At 36.7% G+C, this 20,106-nt stretch overlaps 1 protein-coding gene across 5 annotated transcripts in view; it reads left to right on the top strand.

Moving 5' to 3' along the window:
* Positions 1–20,106, top strand: part of LOC104686134 (pseudouridine 5'-phosphatase) — a 70,095-nt gene that overhangs the window by 30,277 nt on the left and 19,712 nt on the right. For all 5 annotated transcript variants that reach the window (XM_039550168.1, XM_039550175.1, XM_039550181.1 and 2 more), the window contains one exon: positions 10,311–10,540. In XM_039550168.1, coding sequence (XP_039406102.1) covers positions 10,311–10,540 — 230 coding nt within the window. The remainder of the gene's footprint in view (positions 1–10,310; positions 10,541–20,106) is intronic.

The following is a 20,106-nucleotide window of genomic DNA, read 5'->3' as shown; positions in this document are numbered from 1 at the left end:
TATGCCAGACTGACAGACAAGCTTCAATACATCAGGCTGTGGTCAAAATACAAATGTCATCTAAGAAGAGACTACATCCATTTCCAATATGGAATTTTCCAGTAACTATTTGAGAGTTTTTCACAGATTTATTTTTAGTTCTGAAAGAATCTTAAGGAATGGTAATTTTGATTCAGTGGAGAAAAATTAATCCAAGATGACACTTACAAAATGACAGGCCTGCCACTGTGCTGCTTTTCTAAATATTTCTGTCAGAGTACAGACATTGTTATCTACAAGAGTAATGTAGTAGGCTTTCTGTTTCTGCAAATGCATTTTGAACATTTCTAAGTTGCAGGGAAGTGCATAGTCAGAAGATGAGGGAATGACAAGCAGAACAGAAGAAAACCATGCATATGTATATTTACCTAGACATATATAGGTGTGCTTTTGCATAAACCTAGAATATATACAGAGTGAGAAAACTGAACTCCAAATTATACAACAGTTGCTATAATCATGTCAGGATTATGAAACTGCTGTTATTCTTTCTCTGTAGTCTCTGGGTTTTGGCTTATCATCATTATCACAAAGCACAGATCTTTAAGGATTGTGTGGCTGTGTATATACCTTTTGGACATTTTCCATTCCTGGGTTGTTTTCACGGTAACTGGGATTTAGTTGTTGCATCTTCTGTTCAGCCAGTGCAGAATGTGATGTGCAAGCTATTTTCCAGTTGAAGAAAGTTGACTGTCTCTTGCAGCCATGAGGAGATAATTTCATACCTCAATTTTAGTACCAAATGAAGCCAGTCAGAAAGCACAAAAAGAGAAGAAAGGAAAACAGTTCAAATTTCAATGGCAACTCACTCCAAATTTTTCTTTTTTTCCTTAACAGTTCCATTCAACCAGCAGTCTAGTTTGCTTAACTATTGCTTCCTTGATTCATGTTGTGCCCTTGACAGTTAAACAGACTTCCTACCATGCTATCTTTTCTTTTCCTTGCTGTTTTTGTTTTAATGGTAGGAAACTCTAGTGAGTCCATGCTGGGCTCAGTGAGCCTGTAACCCCTAGAGATCAGCCAATTAGCTGCAAACTCAGAATGGTGCTTCCTGTTTGGCTGATATCAAACATTTGGCCTTTACATCAAGTTCTAAAGGACTGCAACCCAAACATGCTTTCATCAGGAAATCAGCAACACAGTTGATGCAGTTTTTGAATTATGTAAAATTTAGAACTTACATTCTTTCTGTGGTCGTGCATGTGTCCAGACTAAAATGAGAGTAATGATTTGATGAATAGGAAGTCTCTCTAACCAGAAGGATCTCTGATACTTTTTAGGGAGCAATAAGATGAGAAGATAAAATTCTTTATTTATAGACATTGCCTTCTAAAGTGGGGGTAGGCCGGTAGTTTCCACCTCTACTTTTGTAGCTTGGAGAAAGGATAACATATCATTGCAGATAGCATTTTTAAACAGTATGTCATAACAAATAAAGAAGGAGGTTGATCTGAGAGCTGTGTTTCCATAGTTTCATGAGATTCAGAAATGGAATAGAATAGAAATAGAATAGAATAGAACAGAATAGAAAGAATAGAACAAAACTATTTCAGTTGGAAGGGATGTACAAATGTTCTCTAGTCCAACTGCCTGTTCAGGGCTAACCAAGTTAAAGCATTCATGGCAATTAAATCAAGCAGTGTATGACATCACCTCTGTCACACTGTCACCTTCACAGCAGCAATCCTGACTTCATCTGAGGATTGAGAGAAAGTGTATATAATTAATAGCACCAGTGATGGGCTTGCAATTGTTGTAGCAAACCAGATTACATAAAAAATATTTTTAGATAATTTTGTTACTTAAGTCAACAAACAGCAGCTTCTTTTTCTAAGTGAGATTGTTTTGTTTTGTTGAGTGCTTTTAGTGTTCAGAGGCTGCTAAGGTTTCTTGGATTTGTTTTTGTGAACTTAATGGATTATCTTGGAATTGGTTAGAAATCTAATCAACCTGACAAAGCTCTGAGTGGTAATGTTAACTTTTCTTTGATTAAAAAAAGTGATGAAATCTTGAAAAGTTCTACCACATTTGATGTGGTGTCATATCACATTCAGTGTGGGAACTGTAAATGATTTTGGAAAAAAGGAGTAGTCTTTTTAATACAGAAGCTATATTTATCCTTAATACTTCCATTTGTGTACAACTGAACATAAATCATCAAGACATGCATAATGTATGCACACTTAATTTAAACACTGTATGGACCTTTCAGTTTCCTTTAGTCTTTTTCTCAGCAGTAAGTCTTTTCTTCCAGATATACACCAAACACTCTTGGACAGCTTGTGTCATGTAACTTTACAGCAAAATGAAGTGGACTTGAATATGGGTGTCTAAAGAGCCTTGATTTTGCCTCCCCAGAGGTCAAGTGTCCTCTCTGGTCATGCTGCTTAGTGTGAGTAGAAAAGTAACTGTATCTACAGTGATGAATGAGCAGATGTATGTGAGGGAGTACTGAACATCTGTGAGAAAAGCACGAAGTTGTATTTGACCACTGCTGTTTAACATTCTTGTTGGCAACATGGACAGTGGGGTTCAGTGCACTCTTAGCAAATTTGCTGAGGATACTGGGCTGTGTGGCCAGTCAGCATGCTGAAGGGAAGGCGTGCCATCCAGAGGGACTTGGACAGGCTTGAGAGGTGTGTCAGTGAAAACCTCATGAAGGTCAACAAGGCCAAGTGCAAGGTTCTGCACCTGAGTTGAGGTCATCCGAAGCACCAATACAGGCTGGGCAGAGAATAGACTAAGAGCAGCCCTGGTAAGAGAGACTTGGGGGTGTTGATTGACAAGAAGCTCAACACAACCTGGCAATGTGTGCTCACATCCCAGAAAGCTAACTGTGACCTAGACTGTATCCAAAGAAGTGTGTCCAGCAGGTCAAGGGAGGTTATTCTGCCCTTCTACTCTGTTCTTTTTGAGACCCCACCTGGAGTGCTGCATCCAGCTGTGGGGCACCTAGCGTAAGAAGGATTTGCACCTGTTGAAACGAGTTCAGAGGAGGACCACGAAGATGATCAGAGGGATGAAGCCTCTCTCCTTGAAGACTGATTGAGAGAATAGGGGTTGTTCAGCCTGGAGAAGACTCAAGGGAGACTTAATAGCACCTTCCAGTAGCTCACGAGAAAGCAGAAGAAGGACTTTTTAAAAGGGCATGAAGTGACAGGACAAGGAGGAATGGCTTCAAACTGAAAGGGAGTAGGTTTAAGTTTGGTATTAGGAAGAAGTTCTTTTCTGTGAGGATGGTGAGGCACTGGGAGAGATTGCCCAGAGAAGCTATGAATGTCCCATCCTTGGAAATGTTCAAGGCCAGGCTGGATGGGTCTTTGAGCAACCTGACCTAGAAAAAGTAGGCCCTGCCCATGGCAGGGGTGTTGGAACTAGATGATCTCTAAGATCCTTTCCAACACAAAACATTCTATGAATTTGTGCAGAAACTATGTAAAGAAAGAGTATGGTGACTGGTATAGTTCTTCCAACAAATATTTCAGTGCACAGGTCTGAAAATCTGTTGATTAATACAGTGTTCTTTTAAAAAGTCTGTAGCCATGTTGTTTCTTCTTCAGAATAGGCTGCATCTGAGCTACAAGACTTAGCAAGTGTAGTCATATTAGCACGGGCTACATGGTGTAGACAAGCTCCAAAAGTATAGCAGGGAAAGAGAAACAAACCATACATGTGCATCAGCAAAGAGAAACAGGATAAAAGAAGTAGTAGATTAAAAGACTAGTCAAACATGATATGAAAATAAAAATAAAAACAAAAACAATTGTGTTTCTGAATGAGGGCAAGTAGTTCAGGTTAAATAAATAAATAAGCTACACCACCCCCAACTACCCCTCCCAAGAAAGCATAAGCATATGTAGATACAATAAAATATACATAGGGAAAGATCTGGTTGCCCATATGGTTACAGTTTTTGTTCTCTGTTAAAAAGACCTTTTTAACATATTTCCATACCCCACCCTATTTTTTTTTCAAACCACCACATTTCTTATCAAAAAGTTTGGGGAGAAAATCTTTCCTTTGGCTTATAAAAGGACAGTTGACAATAAAATAAATGTGATTGATAGTACTCATTATTACATAGTACAAAGGAAAGTGGTCTGTATAGCTTATTGGAATAAGGAGAATGAGTATCTTTTCAACAATTAAAATTAACGGGCAAACAAATTGCATATTGCGATTATGAAATACAGACAAACATAGCGCAGGAATGTAATTGGATCAATCACCAAATAACCAGTAACTACCTGGAGAGAGGGATAAGACAATCTGTAAAATGTCCTAAATACCTCACTTTTTCTAAAGTATTTTTGTAGTCCCCAAAACTATGTCAAAGGATACACAGCAGCAGTAGGTAGCACTAAAGTTGTTACTTTAATCATAATAATTTGAGGCTTATGTGAGTGAAGGTTGTTGAACTAGATGGTCCTTGTGGAACCCTTCCATCTCAGGCAGTTCTGTGATTCTGTGAAATGAGAAGTAATATTTTTTATTTAACTAATTAGTGTGGAGAAGCTTTGGAACGCAGCAAGTCATTTTCATATCAATTTTAAAATACCCATTTTCTATTTTGAGTTGGTTTAAGAGTTCACGTGTTTACTTTCTAAAAAAAACAACTATGAAGAAAAAGGCACAGAATAATCACTCTAAGTCTAGCCAAAGTTTTTGATCATTTTCATAGATGTAGCCTTCAGCATTCTGTAATAATTTAACTTGAACTTCCACTTGAATGTGAAGAAGAATACACAGAATCTATGGAAACTTCACAATGTAACCTGATTTCATTGACTACTTAATGCTTGCATTTAATTAGTTTAAGAAATAAACTGTATTTATGGTATTTTGTTTGTATGGGGGTATTGTTATTATTATTATTATTATTATTATTATTATTATTATTTACTGTCTTGAACTAAAGTAATCCTACGTTATACTGTTTCTTAGATTATTAGACATCTGACACTGTAATTGCTTTAATAAGGACAATAATCATTTGGAATAATATGAGGTATTACTGTATATGATGATTCTCTCTTTCAGCCTGCTCAAAATGTTTTACAGTTGGTTAACACTTTAACTAAATTAGTTGTAAGCTATAAAGGATTATGTGCGATGGTTGGGGCAGATCTGAAAGCCCTGTGAGCTGTTTGAATTTTGTTTAAGGGTGGGAAAATGTGGATACTTCTGCTATATGTCCTTCCTAGCAGAACATGTTAGCTTTCAGATAAATTAAGGGCAACAATACACACACACATTTTCTATTTCTCTATTGCCTATTGATTTCTTGGGTTTTTTTTCTGGGATTGTGTAGTGGATAAAATACTATTAAGCAGAAATAAGATGTAATTGGTACCTAGGTGCCACTCAGGGGAGAACTAAACAGTGGCAAGAGTGGTATAGTACACTGTGGTGTTTGTGAAAGGATATGCCACTAAAAATGCCACTCTTTGTTTATTTGAGGCCTTCTCAGCCAGTTAGGTCTTGTAATGTAATTTTGAAGCTTAATTTTCATAGAATCTACCTTATAAATTCTAGGAGTTAACTTACTATGGTCCTATTTGCAATGTATACTTTCTCTTGAGAGAGGGTCATGTGAAGTTCATTTTTAAGGGCTTTTTCTTACATAGCTTATGTTCATCTTTTTAGGATTGAAACATTAGAAGGCAGGGGGGCTGTCTGTGTAGGCCTGAGCATTTATGAGACCTTGCTCCTGCAGTCTGTGCTGACAGTACACAAACCAGCTGTTTTCCTGAAGCTGGAAGACTGTAGGACTTTGGCTGTGTTTATAAGACAATCAAAAAGTGGATTTTCAGGCTAAGGTACTGTCAGATCTTGCTTTGTGATTGTCTGTATTATGGTGTTATGCCTTCAAATGAATCAACTGCAAGCAGAAATATGAACACCGGACATCATTCAACTGGGGAACAGAGGAAACTGAAATTAAGGTTCAGTCCTGAAGTGGCATGAATAATTCTCTTCCTTATCTCACGTGTTTGCCCAGTTCTTCATGGAGATCCCTTTCTTGTTTATCTTGAAAAACATACACTACTGTAACATGTTCATAGACAAAAGTTTTGTTGGAGACCAATATTTGAAAAAAATAGAAGAGCTTTATAGTATTTCCTTCTTTGTCTGAAAGCATTTCAAAAGAAATAGATCTGAATCTGGACATGCAGAAGCGATTCAAGTTAAGAACAGTGTTTTGCTCGGGGATAGATAAATACAAGAAAAGGGATGGTACAAAAATTTGAAATTATATCAGATAAAATGTAGCAAACTCATATGTTCTGTTCACTGTTTTGAAGTATTGTGCATGGCACAGATCATGTTTGTATAAAGCTAAAAGGAAAATAAAAATTCCCTTTGCTTTCCGTCAATTTGAGTTTAGGTGCTTTCAGGAGTTTCACCTTGTTAATTTTCACCTCATGATCAATAATGTCATTTGATTATAAAATGTGATGGCTTAGAAGGAATAATGTAGAAAACAGTGTTGTAATAGCACGTAAATAATTAGATAGGGATACTCATTAGATCATTTTAGTGTAACGTTATTTGATTTCCTGAACTCTTGCTGTTCATGTTTGTATTAGTCAATGAGAAAGAAAATGTGACAGTTAGCCCAAGGGTTTTGTTGTTCGGTATAAGTCTTATTTTTAGTTTGTCAGTTGATCCAATGTATTAGTCACCATGCTATCAGCTGAATCCAAAGAGAACAACACCACATTTGGAGTCTGATGGAGGAATAAAAGTTCCTTTTTCAAAAAAATAAAGTAATATATATGCTTTTCTTCAATTTTCAGAACAAAAGAGCCAATCTCTTTCTTTTAAATGTGTCTGTGGTCTCAGAAGAAACAGGTCCTTTCTGTTGGTTTGTTTTCTTTTTCTTTTCTCAAAGTTGATAACTTCATCAACATTTGTGATTAATTGAGTTTTAAAGATGCTGACATTTAAAGTTGATCCTTCTCCTTTGCAGCTTCTGTAACAAAACTTATCTTACAATTCTTTTCACCTATTGTTCTGTGCAATAGTCACCAGTGTTTAACTATTGTAGTTAGTATATATTAAGCTTCTGTGTCTGATTTAAAACTTCTTATTTAAAGAGATAGCATAAAGATGCAGTACTTACCTCTTTGACTATCTGAAAACAAGAGTACATTTGTGGGATATTTATTCGTAATTTTTTTATAATTACTTGAAGAATTTATGTTGTTCTGCATAAGATATTTATTGCCTGTGTGCAACATTTGGACTGTATTCTTATGCTGGAAAAACAGAGATCTTTATTTCTTTTGATATTTCTTTAATTTTTATTCTTGCTGTATATGATTAAGCTTTCAGTAGGAGAGGTGGAGGGTAGTCCCAAGAAGTCTAGCAGAGGGATCCCTCTGGGATGGATGGGTCTTGATCCCTTACATGGTAGCTACAAGTAAGTTAGAAGTTAGGCAGGCCATGGGAATTTTCAGTATACTTCTTCATAGCCATTGAGTTTTGAATTGGTTGGTTTTGATTGTCATTTAATTGAAAAACCTTTGTAGCTGTAGAAGATATAATGACAGTATTTGCCAGGGGAAGTTTCTTACAGATCTTTAAAGCAGTTCCTCAATTCCCCTTCTGTTGATGTTTTCTTTTAAAAAAATTAAAACATTAGAAGGATACTAAGAAAGATATTATCTTCTTAATGAAGAATTATATGCTGAATTATTACAATAATTGTGTCAGTAATTTGATATGGTGGCAAAGTGTCTAGAGCTAAACTGGTGGTAATGGATGCAAACAAAAATGGATTTTCCTGATTTATAGCTTTTACAAAAAGGAAATCAAACCTGGAATGAAAATATTTTTCAGCTGCTACTGTTTTGAGCTTGTCAAGTTATGCTACCTATTCTTCCAAATGCAGTTTAATTTTTTTTCTGGGCAGCTGATTTGCCCCCTGTTTTTTTTTTTTTTCCTATCTTGCTGTATTTACATGTATGTAAATAATATTTTTTTAAGTGGCATATTCTTATTAAAGTGCATTTTCTGAATAATGTAGATATTTTCTCTCTGGAGACATTAGGGACAACTGCATTTTAACTCCCGTGTTGTGAAGGAAGCCAAAAAGAGAAATCAAACACACATGCATACACATTTACACACTGAAATCATTATGTGCTTGGGGAACACAAGAGAGAACCCTGAAGAAATAAACTTTCTGCAACAGTGCTTTTCTGTGGCTGGCTACCTTCAGTAGAAACATAGAATAAACAGTGAGAGATTAACTGAAGCTGTGATGCAGTGGGACTAAAGAAAATTAGCTATTAGAAAAGAACACAACTTTAGAGAAAACTAACCATATCATAGCAAGGGTGTAGGAGATAGGAAGAGTCTTCTGCTTATGTAATCTTTGGACTGCTTTATATTACTACACTTATGTATGGTAGCCTTGATAAACATTGCAATTTATTAAGTTCCTTAGAATGAATGCATTTTATTTTAGGGAAGAGATGCTTATCCTACTGCTTTACATTAAGGAATGTTAATGCTTCCATTAATTTAATATAGACTTACTTCACATGATTCAGAATGAAGATATAAAGTATCTGGAATAAAAAGTTGGCTTGTATTAAACATCATATTTCAGTGAGAGAACATAGTAGCATCATTTGGGGAAAAATGCACTTGCTTAGTATGACCACTTAAGGGAGCATAGGAAGGCTTTTAAAAGGCTGAGATATTGACCGTAGATGAGCAGTACTGCTTGCCATGTCTGTCCAACTCAAAATCTAACATTAGAGAAGTGCATGTATTTAAAGTTTAAAGGCCATCTTCAAATACAAGCATGGGGCTGGAAATGTCAGTTATTAATTGTTTGATTAGATTCTGGAGAATAAATGAGAAATCTGTAGAGAGTCATACCTACAAGTTGTATTTCCAGATAGGTAGATTAGTTACTGCACCTATTCAGTAATCTATACACTTTACTATCAGTAGAACTTACAACTTCTCAAAGTTGGACATATGACTATATTTAAGAAAAATGTATGGCACATAATAGGGTTATTTATAGAATTGAATGGCTGGATCACAAGGGAAACACAAATCAGAGATGCTGAGGTGGCAAAGGAGGAGTAGGAATGGCTTAAGGGAGCAGACACCAGACATAACTATGACAGTGAATCAGGAGGAACGGAATAAGATTATTTTTGTATAATCAGGCATGAAAAATCAGATAAGAATTCATGTAGTTGGAACATGAAAACAGAATTGTGCTCAAGTGTTTCAAAGAGCCAAAAGTCAATTGGAGTCTACTTGAACCAAAACTACCTGAAACTAATCTCCTGTGTCCAGTACAGTTGGGATTAATGCCAAGAAGCACAGCTGAAATGATTTTACAGCTATGGAGGATTTTCTCTTGTGAATTGATAAAGACCAGACATCCATGCTTGTTCTTCACTAGGTAATGATAATTGTTTTGTCTGGGAGAGGTATCTAGCATTTAGAATGCTTCAGCACAGGAGCATTAAAACCCCTTCATAGAAAACTCAAAACTTGCACTGAATAGCAAAGTATGTTTCCATCTTACACAGACTGTTGTGTTTTCACTGTTCACTGCATTAACCTTCCCTAGAAGACTGGATCAGATTGAAGTTTCTACTCATAAGATTTGAGGTTTCATTACTCTGGGTTCACAGCATCAATAGATAAATCTCTGGTATTAACAACTGTGACTGACAGCTGCTCTCCTCTGCTCAGTGTTACCTGCTTTAGGAATTGCAAAAAGAGAAACTGAGCTATCTGAGGGGCTGGTTTGAGCCAGCTGGATACCTGCTTCAGAAATTAAAACTCTGCAATCCAGTGAGAAGAGTATATATCTTTGATTTTTTTTTTCCCAGAAGCATAACTGTATGTGAAAGAAAATGTTCTCCCAAACTCTCAGTTTCAACTAATAAACTTACATAATGTGGGGACCTTGCTTAATGAGTTTCCAGTGGGTCTCATTATGTAGTGATGTTAATCACATTTTTGACATATTGTGAAAAGCCTTGTTTTATAACAGAAAAAGTAGATATGTAACTTACAGAATGTTCCATGATTTTTGAGTTTAGAAGGAACATTTCAGATATAGCAAGAATTTTCTTTTACACTGACTGTTTGGAATAGGTTTATTACATTCAGTAAGACAGCATTGTTGAAGTATTGCTAAATGCTTTGTAATTGGGTATAAATGTTAATACATATACCAACTTACATGCATATATATAAAAACTAAAATGTATATATTTGCCTTGCAGGGGTGAATAAGCTGATCCGTCATTTACACAAACACAACATACCCATAGCTGTTGCCAGCAGCTCAAGTGAAGAGTCATTTCAGAAGAAAACAACCAGACACAAAGACTTATTCGGTCTTTTTCATCATATTGTGTTGGGAGATGACCCTGAGTTGAAGCGTGGCAAGCCACATCCTGATCCATTTTTACTTTGTGCAAAGAGATTTCACCCTCCTGCACCACCAGAGAAGGTAAGAGGGGGAGGGCACAAGTTAAATTTAGAAATCTTCTGTTTGGGCTATGTGTTGGTTTTTTTTTTAATGTGATAAATACTTAGATTAATATAAATATTCTAAAAGTCAGCAAACCCTGTTTTCAAAGATGTTTGTGCTGTCGAAGAGAGAGATTTTCCCCCACTACATCTAGAATTTGTTATGCAGATTTCTCTGACTTACTACATGGTAGCATGCAGCAAAAGGAAAATATAATGATTTTCTGCTGTATACATAAATCTGCAAGCTTAACTTCACTATTCAGAGTTTGGAAACAGTTATTTAAACATAGGTCAGTTTATTTTTCATCCATTCATGGCTGATTTACCTCTTAAGCGTAGAAACATTAAATATAGTTCTTTGTGGAGAGGACATATATTTTTCCTAAGCTACATCTTTCCACTAGCAGTCTAAATCGCTGAGATCATAGTTCGTGTTTCCGATTTAAAACTTTCAGTTTGAGCAATCTTTCTAAAATAGTAGATGTGTTTAGTTTTCCCATCTTATATATAACTTTCCAAACTTTATTCTGAAATAGAAATCTGTAGGGAGAATATTTCACATAAGCTGAGAGTTACTTAAAATAATGTCTTCATTTTTATTTTAAATTAAATTGCCTTTATCCTTAGAATATTTTTCTCGCTTCTTCTCTGTCCCAAGTGGAACGTAAGTTCTGAAGTTCTGGAGTTTCATTACTGTGGAAAAATACATTACATGCTAATTTGAAGGAAAAAATTTAGGTAAATTAGACTGTGATTACTGTTCTCTCAGTAGAATTATTGGGAAAAAAAGGCTAGATAAATACATATGGAATGACTAGCTAAGATTCCTCAGCCTTTCATACTTCAAGTTCTCACCCAGAGTCTAAGTGGTATTTTCATTGCCTGGGAATACAAAGTGAATTAAGTTTGATGCAGTGTGGTTTACTGTCAAACAGTTAACCAAACTGGGTTTGGGTTTTGGTTTGGTTTGATTATTTTCTGTTGCAATTTCTCTTGATGTTCTGTATATGTGAATCTACTTCATTTGTAAGCTTGCATATTCAGAAATGATACACCAAATATACATATACAAGGAAACAATGTCATCTGTGCTAATGGCAAATTAAATATAATTTCATGTGAGGAGCAGAGGAGCAGCTTTCCCAAAACTCTTAGTATGTGGTTCTATTTCAGAAAACCCACAAGGTGGTAATACTTAAAAAGAACAAAACATTAAAAAACAACACAAAACCAAGCAAAAAACCAGTGGACCAGTGACATGTGTAGATACTTGTATTTGATCCTTTAGTTGTGTTAGCATTGAAAAAAATATATGAAGAAATAGTAGCATCTGTATTACACTTAATAGTTTTAAAATTTAAAGGTATGTTAGACAAAGTCACAGATTGTTTATAGTAGTTCTGTATTTTTAATTTTGTTAACTCTTCTGTGAAGAAGAACATAAATGTTTGAATCCATATTTTTCCTTTATAAGAAATTTACAGCATCAAATTCCCTTAGTGCAGATAATTCAGCTGAACTTTTTTTTGTTGCATCTACAAAAGTCACAAATGTTAAAGTGTGAGAAATTTGCACATGCACAGAATTCCCAAGAGGAAGGAAATGAAAACAGTACATGCGAAACTATCCAAAACATTTGTGACCAGTTGCAGTATAATGGTGTCATCTTCAGAGTTTTGTCCCAAGTGGTGAACTAATAGAGCTGCAGGCCTGGATTTCATGCCAGCAATCAGTAACATCCAAGGCTGCAGCCAACTATCAGGAGATAAAGGTAATGTCTACATAACCAAGTAACTGGACTCAAGCAAAACAGGTTGTTAGAGCATCATAGCTAGTGCTTAGGCCCATATACCTATGCTATATATTATTTAAATGTTTTCTACTGGATTAGATTTATTGTGATCCTAGGCCGAGATAAGGTTCTTTGGAGCTTTACGTATTCTTAAGCATTGGAGGTTTCTTGATGAGTGCCTGGAAAGAACTTTCACTGGAGCTTCCTGCTAGAGCAACCTAGTACATACCAAAACTACACAGTGAAACAAACTACCAGGGAGCAAGTGAGAGCTTTCAGGTTTGCTTTAAAACTTCACTGCTGCTCTAAGCAAAAAATACAATGTAGACAGAAAAAAACAAATGCAGAGTTTAGCTGTAGTGGTGTATCAGCCAGTGGCTGCTGCTATACAGGCATACTTCTGCAAGTAGACTGGTATTTAAAGTGATTTATAAATGGATATTATATCTGCTTTACCATCATTGAAGGATGTCGTAAATATCATCTCAGAATTTCTTAAATGTTGACCTTTTGATTTGCAGTCTTTGGTTAACTAGGAACTTAATAAGCATAATGATAAAATGATAGCACAGGAATTTCAAAAAAGATACATCCTGCAAATTCAGCCTAGGTCTTCTATCTTGTGCTGCACGAAGCATCATATGAACTTCCAACACTAGTAACAATGCACAGTCATGTAAGTAATTAAGTAAATCAGTCAGGTAATCAAAATAGGATCTCGAAATTAAATACTAGAAATTTTGTATTTTACTATATATTTTTTTTTAATATATTCCAAATTCTGCTCTTAAATGCACAGATGCAACTTGTATGAAAACCGTCTGGAGCTGTACATATGTAGAAACAATGCGTTCTTGAATGTTATAGAAATTTCAGGCCACAATATTCAAAACACTGTGTTCTTTTTCATACATTTTATTTAGACGATTGAAAGACACTTTTCAGTGTTATTCTGTTTGGATTCTGGTCAGGGAATACTTAAACAAACTGGACATTGATAAATCCAGGGACCCTAATGGGATGTACTCTCAAGTGCTGAGGGATCTGGCAGATGTCTTTGAAAGACCGCTTTCCATAATCTTTGATCTATCATGGCCATTGGCAGAAGTGCTCGAAGGCTGGAGACAGCAAATGTTACTCCTGTCTTGAAGCTGGGCAAGAAGGATGACCCAGGGAACTACAGGCTTCTCAGCCTCATCTCAATCCCTGGAAAAAGATGATGGAACAACTAATCCTGAAAACCATTTCCAGGCACAGTAAGGGCAAGCAAACCATCAGGAGTAGTCAGTATGGCTACACCAAGGGAAAGTCATGCTTGACAGCTTGATTAACTTCTTTGATTAAGTGACTGGCCTGGTGGACGGGGTGAGAGCAGTGGCTGTTGTCTACCGACACTCTCACCTGTATGATGTGGATGAGCAGACAGTGAGGTGGTTTGAAAACTGGCTGAGTGGCCAGGCCCAGAGGGTTGTGATCAGTGGCGCAAGTCTAGTTGGGTGCTAGTGATTAGTGGTGTGCGCCAGGGGTGAGCACTGGGTACTGTTTAACATCTTCTTTAGTGGTCTGGCTGTAGTTAAGAGAGTGCTCAAGAGGATCTTATTAATGTGTATGAATACCTGAAGAGAAACTGCAGTGAAGAAGGAGCCAGACCTTTTTTCAGTGGTGCCCAGTGACAGAACCGGAGGCAATGGACACAGACTTACATAGGAGACTGTCTGAGCACCAGGAAACACTTTTTTTTTACTGTGAGGAAGGCCAAGCACTTGCAAAGGTTGCCCAGAGAGCTTGTGGAGATCCTCAAAATTTGTCTGGACATAGTCCTGTGCAATGGAGGAGGTTGGACCAGATGAGCTCTGGAGGTCCTTTCCAATCTGACTCATCCTGTGATTCAGTGATTAACTTCACAGACTGGATCTGGGAAAAAAAAAATAAGGAAACAAAAATACTTCTGCTAAACAATAGTTTTCTGTGGGGTATGCCCAGCCCCTGCCCTGGGGCTGAGATATCGCTGAGATAAGGCGATTGCTCAATCTCCCAGCAGGACTCCCTGGGAAGGCAGCTAACTTTCACTTAGGGCGAGAAAAGACAGACCCAGAATCCTCTGGGAGACCCTATGCAGATCCTTTGTAACCCATTGGCCTTTACCCTCTGGCACCCATCCCCTGTATCCCTATAAAAGCTAGCCCTCTGCCCCTGCGAGGGAGAGAGCTCTCGTCCCTGGCTTTCCCCTTTGCTGGAGTATGGACCAACAATAAAGCTACCATTCGTGCAGAACCAGCCACACGAGCCTCTTGTCTCTCTCTGGTCTGGTCTGGAGGCTGCCCTGCAGAGCTGAGCTGAAATCATGAGCTGACAATCACTAAAGAGCTGACAGTCTCTGCACGGGCACTCCAGCCAGCAGCTGAGGGAAGACACCAGGCCTTGGGAAGGTGATTCCTTTTGGGACCATCTCTCCGGACCGGTCACCTCTTCCTCGGTCAGAGCTACTGACCCCTCACCAGCTGTAATAGTTTTCTGTTCCACTTTAACTTATAGGGCTTACATTCTTTAAAATCATGCTTTTGGAATTTGAAATACTAGAATATTAATTTTTTATGTAAAAGAGTTTATAATAACCAGGCCATTTGTGTGTACTTGTAAAATTTATACATATATATATTTATATATTGACTATAACTTTTCAATACTATATTGAAGAAGTTTTGTTTCATAATAACAAAAATGGTATGCAAATTTATTTTACATATGACTCTGAATCAGAGGGTTTCTGACATCCTCATGCCAAGATTTATACATATTTCTAAGATACTTCTGTCATCAAAACCACACAAATAATTAACTTCCTGCTTAAGGATGTTGAAGGCTAAGGCATTTCTTTCCAGTATTTTGGTTGATTTGCCTGTAGCTTTTCTGTAAAATAATGGACCTTAGTATTAGTTTAAAAGCAAATAAATCCATTATTATTCACTTTTTAAACACAGGGATAGATTGTAGTAATACAAATGGTCATAACTCTCTTATGAAGAATCAATCTGTTCTATTTAAAAAGTTCGAAGTGATGTAAATCATTACCTTAATTTAAAACACTATTTCTTTGCAGTTTCTTCCATTTCTAATTAATTAATTGATCCCATAGTTACAAATAATCTCTGTACCAAATCTAGAGAGAGCTCATTAAAATTTTTTCAGACTGATTAAATAGCATTAGGATTTATGAGTCTCAGTGGATGTTTTGTCATAGAATGGAGAAGTTCAAAGAGAAATTTTCTGCGACTTTTTTGCTATAGAAAATGTAGTGAAAGAACAGTAGATTCAGAACACTATGACATTCAAATATTTTGTAATTTTATTCTATATTGTACAACTAAAACAGGATAAAGAAGGCTGATTTAGTACTTAACATGATCATCATATAAAAGGATGCTAAAACCTTTTTTTTGTGTTATCCCCTTTATTTTTTAACTTTTTCCACTTTTTTTTTTTTTTTGGCCATTCAATTCCACCATTTTTAGTGTATGCATGTAGTGTATATATTTTACTTACTATGGTTTTCAAGCATGTATTTAATTAGTGATGTTTCTCTTATTCCTTTTGTATACCTGGAGGTTGAATGTATTAGGAGTACTTTACTTAAAATACAGAAATTACAGACATGAACAGCCATTCTAGGTGGTGCACTGAGCTGTAAATTGGAATCCCTGCTGTTGAAATCACGTATTTTAATCACCATAAATCTTCCCCTTTTCCATTTTATGAATTTATTGGCTTATACTCTTTCCTGAATGTTTGCAATTCACAAGTTTTTATTTTAGAAATAAAAAAGGGCATTAAATGTAAAAACACTGACATTTTTCAGCTTAGTTCAAATTTACGTTAATGGCTGTTTCTTCAAGCTTGGCTCTAGTCTTTCTTTGAATAGGCATACATTACCAATTTTTTCTCATCTGAAACAACCTTCTAAATAGCTATTCATGGTATAAACCATTCTGATTTACCCAAGCCCTGCTGTCTTATCTCCTTGGACTCACAGTTCTTACCAGCTGTTTTAGCATATTGTTAGATATTTGTTTTTTCCAGTGGATATAACCTGTGATCATAATGGTCAGAGTATACCTGACTTTTAAAGTGTTAGGCTGCATTCGGGAGGACAGATAACAAAGAGTTTGTAAATGATAACTGTTGTTCTCAGACAGTGTGGTCTGACAGAGACATACAGCACATGCCAGTGGCTGCTTACTATGAAGAGGGATCAAGGTTGCTCCACAGCTCTTTCTGGCTGAAGGTGCATTTTGAGGTAGAAAGTAGAATTTGGTCTTTCTTTTCAGAAGCCACTGTCTTGTCCGTACTGATGTTTTACAGTTCATGAATTAATTAGGCATTTGATGGGTTAAAGTCAATAAAGAACTTCTTGTCTGCTTTGTTGATGCCAACTCCAGTGTAGCCATGTCATTAGTAGACTGAATGAAGGTCTGGGATGTTTGAGTGTTTCTGGGGTGTGTGTTTTCTTCTTGCCCCTCATCTTCAAGGTTGTACTCTATCAATGTTGCTGTTAGCCTTGCATCCTGTGCTACACTGTGACAGGCTTCCAAACACAGCAGAGAAGATTCTCCCGTGGCAGAAGTGTGTCGTGGTGTGGGGGTGGTCCACCCTGGGAGGTGGTGGGACAGCTGAGCAACTGATTCAGTGCCATGAGAGATTGAAAACACTGCTCCTGAGTACACACACCTTGCTTAAGTGTTTTGCAACAAAAGCAGAGTTCACTCCCTTAAACAAATTTAGATTACATAGATTTAGGTAACATGGGTTTCACTGTTATTGTACATGGAGTGATTGAGAGGCGAATGAAGTATGTCCCATCATTTGTGTATACCCAGATTAGTTTAGTTCTATCGTGTAGAACCTGCCCTGAAGTTTTGAAAATGGATAGCAGGTGAAATCTGAAAGGGTGTATCTATGGACTTGGAACAGAACATTTCCACTTGTCTGCCTTCTAACCAAGATGAGGTGCCAAGTCCAAGGAACATCCCTTTTTCTGATTTTATAGCTTTTTGGAGAAATGGGATTTTTTTGCTTTTATGTATACATCCAAAATTGCCCAGTCTCAACAGCTTGAGTCTTTTCATCAGGAACTAAAAATACCTTGTAGTTAGTCTTTTGTAAAGCATAATTGGAAAACTAGTTCCAGCACATTTCTAAACTGCCAAGAAAAGTCCTCCATAGAGAACATAACAGCAATATGGGACTTCTGTTTTCTTTTTAAAGGAGATCAGAAGAGAGTTTTATCCTTGTCTTGTCCACTCTATGGGCTACTTTCTGAAAAAATGTAGGAAAACATCTTGTGCATTTTTGAACCTGAGAAATTCAATCTTCCAACCTTTGGGCTTCCTTGGGAATTGTCCTAGTTATCACATGATACATTAGCTCTTTGCTCAGAAAGGTTCTTGGCTAGAACTTCTTCCTGAGTTCCTGAAGCCTTTACTTTTCTTGATCTGCAATGTGACTGAAGACTTATTTCTAGATGGCAAGTTGTTTTTTGACTATTTAGTATATTTTGCTGGACTAGTTCTTGAATTCCTGCTACTATGGGGCACTGCAAAATAATTAACAGCATAACTTTTTGTATGGGTTCCTCTCCCTTCTAGAGAAGCTATTGATTTCAGACAAACACTGAAGAAATTTAAAGGAATAAATTATTAATAAATCATCATTTTAAATTGTGTATTAAGCAATTTAAAGTAAATAGGTATTGAACAATATAGTTTTATGTGTTAAGACCTCCATCTTGAAATATTTCTAGAAGCTTTAAAGCTTGGGATGCAAAGATGCAGGACTCTGGTGGAATGTACTGTTGGCTGAATCCTGCACCTTCCTCAGCTGCTACACAATCTAAGCATGTAGCCCTTACTTGTGTCTCCCAGGCTGGATGATGAAGTCTGTTGTTAGGAAGCTTGCCTTCCAGCTGTAGAGAAAAGAATGTGAGGTATTTCACCATGTCTCACAAGCTAGGACTTCTGAAGATCTACTTGTCACAACCCACTGGTAGAGGGTGTGATGTTGGTTATAGGTTCTTGTCAGGTGGAGAAAAGGCACTGGACCATGTGTCGGGGAAGTCTTATGTTTTATTATACAGTCTTCTTAACTGTGGCAACCAGCCCAGTGTTTACACTCAAAAGGTATTGGCTAACACACCCTTAAATTCTTACAATACATGTCCACAAAAAGTATCGGCTAACAAGCCCTTAGTTTTGTACACTACACTTCATAATTCCCACAAAAACTCTTCAGAAGGTGCTGGCTCACGAACAAGTCACCACACCACTATACAAAAGTAATGAGTTGGGGTGGGGGAACTGAGCAGAAGTCTCAAAGTGGAGCAGGAAGTTGCCTCGACAGCACTTCCCCACCTCCATGGGACCCTCTCTTCTGATCACCTTTCCTGTAGCAATTCTCTGAATATTTGAGACAAAACATGCTTAGGTCCTCTACACTTACTATACACAGGCATCTTTTCCCTAAATTCATAATAGGCCACCATTTTATACTTACAAGATAATTAAAGGAAGGAGACTTTGTTTGTTTTCAGGGTTTTTTTCAATTATCATGCTCTTGGTTCCTATGGTTGATTTACTTCCTCCCTTTTCTTCTGAAGCATGTGTACTTCTGTGTTCACACATGTACACATCCACTCTGCCAACCTACCCATCCCCATGCTGGCAGTCTTTATTATATATTTGTGGAAGAAAAATGAGGTATTGCATGGCTTGCAAGTAATTTAACTTTTAAGTGTTCCAGATATTGCCCTTGTTACTGCAGTGCATGTTTATTTATGGATGTATTTGTCTTACAGAGATGAAAAAAGTCATTGAAATTCCATGCAAAAAGTAACCTGGTCAAGGTTTGCTTTCACTTAAGGTATCTTTAATGATTGAAAGAGGAAAGAAGGATTATAATTAGTTCTTAGTCTTTGGGGTACCCTACTTGGGGGGTGGAGAGGTAGGAACACATTTTTTTCCTTGCATTTGTCTTGATAATGTATCAAGTAGCTGCTAAGGAACTTGATGAAATGTGATGCAGAATAATAAATTATGCTCTGCAGCCTTCTATGCTTCTACGTGAGGTGAGTGTGTAAGCACAAAGAGACTGGTACACCTCCAAATTCAAAAAGCATTATATTCAGATTAGCAGGTCACTGGAGATGCGTTGCTAATTGTTTTAGGGAACTCATTATGGGTATTATCACATATTAATTATGCATGGTAAGTAGTAAAAAAGAGGGGGAAAATCCTTGTTTTATGATAACTTGCTCACTGAATTATCTTTTCTTTCTTTCAAGACCTTGAGCGTTTTCTTAGAGATGCCAAACAGCAGTCATTGAATAATTAGATTTTAATTAACAAGAATTTTCACAAAAAATGTTTTTAATGTCTTTTGAGTTATAGCAAGCATGAATAAATCCTCTTTCAATAAGATCTAGTGCACTGATCCTCTCTGTATCTGGAGTTACCTTTGTAATCACCCAGAGCTTGTTGTAACAATGGTTTTCAACAGTTTCAGGACAAAGAATGAAGACTGAAAGAAGGAATTGCATTGTTGGCAATATTTTTGGTTGCTTCTTTGTAAATTATTGTCATATTGTCAGCTATGCGTTGTTTTAATGCACTAAGGGTAGGGAATGGCGAGTTTATTTTTTTGCTGTTTGTTTAAATTACTTGTTCTTTGTGGAGATGTGGTTGTAGGTAATATTCAGAGAG

This window comes from Corvus cornix, chromosome 1 (genome assembly GCF_000738735.6).
Source record: "Corvus cornix cornix isolate S_Up_H32 chromosome 1, ASM73873v5, whole genome shotgun sequence".
Lineage (NCBI taxonomy): Eukaryota > Metazoa > Chordata > Aves > Passeriformes > Corvidae > Corvus > Corvus cornix.
The sequence above is the reverse complement of the archived record's forward strand: the minus strand, read 5'-3'. Positions and strand labels throughout refer to the sequence as shown.